This window comes from Carlito syrichta, unplaced genomic scaffold, assembly GCF_000164805.1.
Source record: "Carlito syrichta isolate Samal-C Ts95f unplaced genomic scaffold, Tarsius_syrichta-2.0.1 Scaffold303353, whole genome shotgun sequence".
Classification (NCBI taxonomy): Eukaryota; Metazoa; Chordata; class Mammalia; order Primates; family Tarsiidae; genus Carlito; species Carlito syrichta.
In genome coordinates, this window is record NW_007247449.1 from 56,737 (window position 1) to 65,550 (window position 8,814).

The 8,814-nt window shown below is 41.4% G+C and overlaps 1 protein-coding gene across 1 annotated transcript in view; it reads left to right on the forward strand.

Moving 5' to 3' along the window:
• MEP1A (meprin A subunit alpha) overlaps nucleotides 1-6,696 on the forward strand; it is a 35,268-nt gene extending 28,572 nt beyond the window's left edge. Inside the window, exons 11-14 of the mRNA XM_008058459.2 lie at nucleotides 565-1,038; nucleotides 1,790-1,963; nucleotides 2,483-2,783; nucleotides 6,540-6,696. Coding sequence (XP_008056650.1) covers nucleotides 565-1,038; nucleotides 1,790-1,963; nucleotides 2,483-2,783; nucleotides 6,540-6,696 — 1,106 coding nt within the window. The remainder of the gene's footprint in view (nucleotides 1-564; nucleotides 1,039-1,789; nucleotides 1,964-2,482; nucleotides 2,784-6,539) is intronic.
• The last annotated feature ends 2,118 nt before the right edge of the window (nucleotides 6,697-8,814 follow it).

Below are 8,814 nucleotides of genomic sequence, written 5' to 3' on the forward strand. Positions count from 1 at the left end.
GACATCATAGTGAAAAACAAATTCATGATTAAGATTTGAATATGAGCTGGGCTCGGTGGCTCAGTCTGTAATCCCGCACCTTTGGGAGGCTGAGGTGAGTGAATTGCCTGAGCCCGCAGGTTTGAGACCCTGGGCAGCGAGACCTCATCTCTACAATAAATCAAAAAATTAGCCGGGTGTGGTAGCGCATGCCTGTAATTCCGGCTACTTGGAAGGCTGAGGTGGAAGGATCCCTGGAGCCCAGCAGATCGAGGCTGCGGTGGCCAGAGGTGGCCACTGCACTCCAGTTTGGGCGACCGAGTGAGACTCCAACTCAAAAAAAAAGATTTGAATATGAATGTTAAAGTAAACCATAGTGTGTCTTTTTAAAAACTATTTTCCCTTATTAGATACATAACTTTAGAAAAGTTACTTATCTCGTTTTCAATAATACCTATTTTACAGGGTTGTTGTGAGGATTAAATGAGATAATTTATGGAAAGCACTTGGCACAGTGCCAGATTCATAGTATGTATTCAATAAATGTTGACCACAATTGTCATCAACCTTATTCTCTGTCCTCAGGAGATGGTGATCACAATTGGAAAATTGCTCACGTGGTGCTCCAAGAGGAAAAAAAGTTTCGCTACCTTTTCCAGGGTACAAAAGGTGACCCTCAGAACTCAAATGGGGGAATTTACCTGGATGACATCACTCTGACAGAGACCCCCTGCCCCACAGGGGTTTGGACAGTACGGAATTTCTCCCAGGTTCTTGAGAACACGAAGAAAGGGGACAGTCTGCAGAGCCCTCGATTCTATAATTCAGAGGGATATGGTTTGGGATTGACCTTGTACCCCCACGGCATGGCAAACTCCATCAGCTCTGGCTACCTGAGACTTGCTTTTCATTTGTGCAGTGGGGAGAATGATGCTATCCTGGAGTGGCCAGTGGAAAACAGACAGGTGATAATGACCATACTTGACCAGAAACCAGATGTCAGAAACAGGATGTCCTCAAGCATGGTTTTCACTACCACTAAGTTCCATACATCTCCAGGTGAGTGGTTTGAGCATAAATAAGAACTGCCCCTCAACCCAGAAGGGTTCACAGATGTGATTCTCATTGGTGTAAGAAAGAATAACATTCCTCTCACATTGTCTCCTTGGCCACAACAACAAGAGTTGTGTTGGATTATCACGTTAAAATGTTCAGTATCAGCTTATCCTTCTTCTCTTTCCTAAATTCAGTCTTCAAGCATCTATTGAGAGCTTACCATGTGCCAAACTCTGTGCTAGATACTTGGAATACAAGCAAATAGTTGGTTCCTGCTCCCACTGAGCACCGTCAGGTTGTAAAGACAGACACTGCTAATCATTTATCAAATACGCAGAACTTGCTGCAGAGCTAATGTACTTACTCCTAAAATATTACTGAATGTCAGTTTGCCCATGAAATAAATTTACATTAGTAAAGCTATGGGCAAATTATATATATATATATATATTTTTTTTTTTCCCAAAAGAAAGCCTTAAGCCCTAGAAGGAAGAAGTTGAAGCTGTCTCTCCCTCTTCATTAAGGAAGTCATTCAGTATCAGACAAGTGGTCATTCAGAGCTATGATTCTCTGCACCTTTCACCTCACAGTTCTGAATTTTAATTCTCCTGGAAAAAGTAAATAACTTGATTTTTTCTCCAACATATTTTTTTTTCTGATTAACAAAGCACTGTATCTATATCCTCATTAAAGACAAGTTGAAAAGTGAAGTATAAAGACATAATGTGATGTTATGTTGCCTATGACTTTGCAGAGATAAATGACTCTGTCATCTGGGACAGGCCATCCAAGGTGGGATCCTATTATTCGGACTGCAATTGTTATAGAAGCATGGACTGGGGTTGGAATGGCTTTATCTCCCACCAAATGCTAAAAAGGAGAAGTTTCCTTAAGAATGATGATCTCATCATGTTTGTGGACTTTGAAGGTACTTTTCTTGATCTTCCTGAGTTAATAATCCTATGCTCTCGGTACTCTACTGATTTTAAAGCAAATCATGGAGGGTGGGGATCTTTTTTGAGGCCAAGGTAAACAAGAAAAAAAAAAGATGTGTTGTGGAAGAACCACATTTTATTCAATTGGTCAAGGACTCACATCTTATTTTAACTGTCCTTGGAGAGAAACTAAAATTGTAGTGTCATCTTTTTGATGATTTATCAAGTAAAACAGTTTGCTGATTTCAAGTTATCTTCAATCAGTCTATCCATGCTAACTTTGTACTTCTTTTTGGAAGTTCAATAATAAAAATGGAATCTGGACTACTTTAAAATAAAAATAACTGGTATTATGAGAATTATCTGGATTCAAAGCTGCTTTTCCACATCACTAAGGGTGATGTCCATGAGGGGTAGAGGCAACCCAGGGAACTTTCTCCATAAGTGAGAGTTAATTGTAGTCTGTTATTAATCCTGGATCTTCTTTGTGATTCTTTGTCCACTTCCTAAAGATATCACCCACCTTAACCAGACTGAAGTTCTCACTAAAGACAAAAGGTTGACTCCCCAAGGCCTCGTTCTCCAAGGCCAGGGGCAGAAAGCCCCAGAAGAAAGTCCAGGAAAAGCCATGTTAGAGGAAGCTCTACCCAGTGGCCTGGACCAGGAGCACCCCAGCCGACAGAAGCGTTCAGTGAACAATACAGTCTCCATAGAGGACCACAACTGGCCACAGTACTTCAGAGACCCATGTGACCCGAACCCTTGCCAAAATGAGGGCATCTGTGTGAATGTGAAGGGAATGGCAAGCTGCAGGTAGGTTCTGTGGCCAGAAAGGCAGGTAGGTCATCAGACCTGAGCCAAGTGTATGCTTATTCCTGGTAAAAGGTACTGTTCAGACAGGCTTAGTGGCTCAGCCTGTAATCCCAGCACTTTGGGAGGCTGAGGTGAGTGGATTGCCTGAGTCCGCGTGTTCGAGACCCACCTGGGCAACTTGGCAAGAACTTATCTCTACAATAAATCAAAAATTAGCCTGGCATGGTAGTGCGTGCCTATAGCTCCAGCTACTTGGAAGGCTGAGGCGGAAGGATCGCCAGAGCCCAGCAGATCGAGGTTGCGGTGGCCAGAAGCGGCCACTGCACTCCAGTCTGAGTGACAGAGACTCCAACTCAAAAAAAAAAAAAAAAAAAAGATGCTGGTCACAGGGTAGGGCAATGACTACATCAGATGGTCAACTGGATGTGGTTTTTCTTGACCCTACAAAGGTATACCCTGGATCTGTGGGCTTATACTGCCAGGGCGAAGTCCCAAGTCTCCTGTCTCTTGACTCTTACCTCTTTACCACCTCTGAGGCATCTTGGATGTTGCTGAAATTTCTTACTCAACCACAGTCTCACAAAAGACCCAGGGATTTTAGCCTAGGGACTTTCTACTCCATGACCTGCTACAGTAGGACTCAAGACCAAGCTTAAATCTTCACTAACTACAGAAATTATTATTGATTATTAATTATTACTTTACTAATTCTATAGTCTGTCAGTTATGCTCTACTATTATATTTGTTTTCATAATAGTGAAAAGACTATCTGATATTTTAATGCTTGCTCTGTATCACGTGATCCCCTGAGCATTTTACATGCATGATCACTGCGATCCTGTGAATCATATTGTCCTTATTTTGTGCAGCAAGAAGTTGAAGCTTAAAAAAAGTTAAGTGATTTGTCTAAAATTATCCAGATGGTACATGCTGGGACTTGTATCCACGTCTTTCTGCCTGCCTGCGTAGTTGGCTATATTTAATAGCTTTTTAAAATAATGTTTGATTGCCTAAAAACTTAAGTTTTCATAACAGGATATAGGCGATGATGGAGCATCACTTGCATTTGATCAGTAGCAGATGCAGAAACCATTCTGTTAGTCTCAAACATCTATATTTCCCCTGAGTTCTCTTCAGTCTCTGCTCTGTTTCTCCTTTTTTAAACTTTTATTTTGAAATGACTTTAGACTTGCAGATACAATCCAAAAATAATATAAAGAACTTTGCTATATCTTTCACCCAGCTTTCCCTAATATAAGCATCTTATATAAACCATAGAACAATTAGTAAAGCCATGAAATGCACAATGCTCAGATTTCCCCAGCTTTTCCACCGATGTCCTTATTCTGTTCTAGGATCCCACATTACATTGAGTTTGTATGTTTCTTAGTCTACTCCAATCTAGGGACAATTCTTCAGTCCTTCTTTGTCTTTCATTACCTTCCTTGTCTTTCATTATACTTTTAAAATGCCTCGGCAGTGATTTTTTTGGTAAAATTTTTATTAATTTGGTTTTATCTTATTTTCTCATAATTAGATTTAGGTTATGAATTTTTGGCAAAGTTAGTAAAATGTGATATGCCCTCATGTGAGGGAGTACACGATGCCAGTATATGTCATACCTGGTGATGTTGGTGATGTCAACTTTAGTCATCTGGCCAAGGGGATGTCCACCAGCCCTCTCTACTTAAGCATTACCATCGCTCCCTCTGTCATTAACATATATCTTGGGAAGGATATTTCAAGATCGTGGAGACATATTGCTTTTCCTCAAATCCTCACCCATTAATTTTAGCCGCTATTGGTGGATCCTACCTGCACTCGTCTTTACTAGGATCTTCTAATGGTGATTTCCTGTTTCTTCCACTTCTGTCACATTCTTCAATTTGAATTCTTCTATAGAGAATAGCAACCCTCCCTCCCCATTAATTTATTCACGTAAGCATTCATTTGCATCACCAAGGAACCATGAACAGTTATTTTATTCTATGGGTTATATTACAATGATTCCATGATTTATTTTGTCACTCCTGTTGTCCCATATTTGGCCTTTGGGAGTTTTCCAGGCTGGTACCTGTAGTCTCTTAACAAACACCCATAATTGTATGAGCATAATATTACTTTCTGGTGCCATGGCATGTTCTAGACTCATGCTTCATTTTTCCCTGTCCCGGTCTTAGAATTAATCACTTTTCCAAGGAGTGGTCTGGCTCCATTAATTGGAGAAGGGTCACCTTGTTTCTGGCCTCCAAAGCCATAGGCCTACACATCTTTGCCTGATAGGTCCTTGGATGCCAGACTGCAATGTATGTCCCAACCGGCTTCATCCTTCCAAGGGATAGGCCAGGGGTTGTCACTTGTGTGTCAGCCTCTAGTCAGCCAAATTATTCCTCTCCTACAACCTGCAGCTTGGAGTTTGTGGAATAATCTTTTCTAAGGTTACACTAGTGAATATAATTAAGCTGTATTTGGATAGGACTGGGTCAGAAAAAAATTAGACAAAACTGCTACTACTCACAGATTTCTTTTTTTTTTTTTGAGTTGGAGTCTCACTCTGTCACCCAGACTGGAGTGCAGTGGCCGCTCCCGGCCACCGCAGCCTCGACCTACTGGGCTCTGGTGATCCTTCCGCCTCAACCTTCCAAGTAGCCGGAATTACAGGCATGCGCTACCATGCCTGGCTAATTTTTTGATTTATTGTAGAGATGAGGTCTCACTGCCCAGGCGGGTCTCAAACCCGCAGGCTCAGGCAATCCACTCACCTCTGCCTCCCAAAGGCGCGGGATTACAGGCTGAGCCACCGAGCCCGGCTTACTCACAGATTTCTAAGAGGCCGAGGCAGTGACCCACCAACTAGTATTGACCAGACCACAGAAGCACCTTCTCCATTCATGCCTTCCCTTTCTGTGGGCAGTGTGGTTTGGGGAAGTTTTTAATCAGGCTAGAGATGAGGACTTGAATGGTAAAACCATTCAGGATTAATAAAAGAAAATACTGACTTAAGATTATTTCATTTTGCCTGTAGAATTCTGCTGAGTAGATTTTCTAATAGAAATGTTTGAAACAAAGGCTGGAATTGTAATAATGGAATGGATGAAATGCTACCAGTAATGCCTTGGTTCTGAAATTAATGGATCTTTATACCAAACAACATTTAAAATAAAACTAACAAGGCACAACCATTGTGTGCCTACTGTGTGACAAATCCCTCGATGAGTGCAATATCCTCATTATCTCATGAACTAGGACAGCCTTATGAGAGAGGGAACAGCACCCTAGCCTTGCGGCAACATTTTAGGTAATATTGTTTAGAAGTTTTCAAGCTACAACTGATACACCAAGTCAGACTTTCTGGAGAGTTTCCCCTGTAGCTTCTAGTCTTAGCCAGTACCAGACAATGCATTTCTTAAGCATCTCAAACCTTCCTCCTGAATCTTTGGTGGTCAAGTGGCACTTGGATTTGAAAGCATACCTCTTGGGACTAAACTTCCAGTGTAAAACAGTGTGGCCTTGAGCATGTTAATTAACCTTACTGGAAAATGAGGATGGTGGGAATCGCCAAGTAATAACCTCCACCTCAAGGGATTGTTGCAGGATTAAATGAATTGATTCAAGTACAGTGCTTGAAATGGGACCAGGCAGGTGGAACTGCTCAGTAAGTGCTTGCTGCTACTGTTGCTATGGTGATGCTTGTTGCTAGGAGGCACCCAATGCCCGGGTAGTTCTCACTCTTCCCTTGTGTCCTGTTCCTTCAGGTGCGTCTCTGGACATGCTTTCTTCTACACGGGGGAGCACTGTCAGGTCCTGCAGGTGTATGGAAGTGTCCTGGGCCTGATGATCGGAGGCACAGCTGGCACGATCTTCTTAACACTCACCATCATCTCCATCCTTTCCCAAAGGCCAAAGCAGTGACCCACCTGCTGGTATTGGCCAGACCACAGAAGCACCTTCTCCATTCATGCCTTCCCTTTCTGTGGGCAGTGTGGTTTGGGGCAGTTTTAATGAGCTCTGCTTTGAATAAGGCCACCAAAGACCAAGACCTCCAGCCCATGTGTGACCTTTATCATTTTTCTGTCCCCACATGGTTTGACTTTGTTACCTAGTGTGTCCCATGGTGACACTTCTCATGCTTAACTGTAAATCACTTGTTTGATCAGTTGTCTTTCCCATAGACTGTAATCTCCATGAGGGCAGAGGCTTGGTATCCTCATTGGCCAACACACTTCCCTGGCAGGCACGTTGTGGGCACTCAATAAATCATAAGTGAATGAATAGCTAAGATAGAAAAACTCATTTCTATTTCATGTCATAAAATTCATATGTTGGCTATATTAGAATCAGGTATTCATTTTTCATCAAACACAATTATATCATTGGTCTTTTGAGGTCTTCTTAAAGGACTTGAAATAAAGATTCCCCTGGGTATCAGGGCTTCGCATTTGCTTTCCTCTTCCTCTGACTCTAAGGAAAGCCTCTTAATAAATTCAATAAATATTAAGTTGGCACCTTCTGTGTGTCCAGCATTGTACATAAGTGTGGGTGTGCATGTGAGTGCTGGAGAGTTGAGGTGTCCAAAAGCTCTCTCTCAGATTTTTAAAGTGTATTCTATCTGCTGTTTATGCACAATATCATCACATAAACAAACCGAAAGTATCAGGTAGAAAGAACTTTAAAGAAATATTTTAAGATACACTTTCTTTCCATGATTCCCAGGGAGATAAAATCTGACTGGGGCAAGAAAGTTCCAAGATAGATCAAGTGAAAAGGAAAGCTGAGGTTCTTGTCACCAATCATCAAAGAACCAGCACTAGAAGTTTAATAAAAGAAAAGATTTCAAAGAGCCTGAGTGATTGCTAGGCTTCCTAAGAAGAGACTTTTTGGAAATTCTGTGGAATTAATATGCACTAGAAAGTTGGTTATAATGGCACATGCCTTTAATCCCAATGTTGTGGGAGGTTGAAGTGGAAGAATGACTTGAGGCCAGGAGTTTGAGACTAGCCTGGAAAACATAACGAGACCCAATTTCAACCAAAAAAAATTAAAAATAAAAATATTCGCAGGACATAGAGGCATGTGCCTATGTTCCAGCTACTGAGAAGGCTGAGGTGAGAGAATCACTTGAGGCCAGGAGTTCCAGGATAAAGTGCCCTATGATTATACTTGTGAATAGCCACTGCCCTACAGCCTCACAACATAATAAGACTCCATCTCAAACAATAAAATAAATGAAACATAAATGCCCGGGAAACAAAATGGGAGGGTTAAGAAGAGTCCCTTTAGTGCAAAGGTGTGAGAACAGTTTGTAGTGGGTGAAAACATTATCCCTTAGGGCAGTAATTCTCAAACTTAAGGTTCATCAGTATCTCTGGAGGACTAGTTAAAACACAGATTGCAGAGCTTCTTGTGCAGATGGGACTATATTGGATGCTATCCAGCCACCAGCCCAGTCATATTATCTCCAAAGACCGAATTGGAAATAGAATCCAGCTTTGTTTCTTCATGTGCTTCACAGTCCTGCAAGCCTACAACTGACTTCGCAGTCAGGTCAATAGACCTGGGATAAGATTTTGCATCCTGGCTGCAGGCTTGGATTGACTATCCAGCAGGCTGTGTCATTTTAGCAAGAAATCTTTTAAGCTCTTGGTCTTAGTTTACTAATCTGTCAAATGGAAATAATAAAAAGCAGATGCCCAAATTTCAAGTGTAACCTGGTATTTTGATCAAGCACCATAATTTATGATTGCTAGGTCAAAATAATGATAAGGAGGCACCAGACTGAGGTAACACATTTTGATATTTATTTCTCTATAGATTTGCATCAACACTATGCCTACTATCTCATTTCATCTCTTTTGGTGATTAATAGTCATCTCTGTTAATTTATTAATAATCTGGCTCACCATATATCAGACATGGTGTTTAGTTTTTCTTTGAGCCCAAAGCCCTCAATCATTCCAGAGAATTAGCAAGTACTTTATTCTTTCAAGGTGTTTGAGTAGTGATAGAGGAGTGGGCATGTAGTTGGGGAAA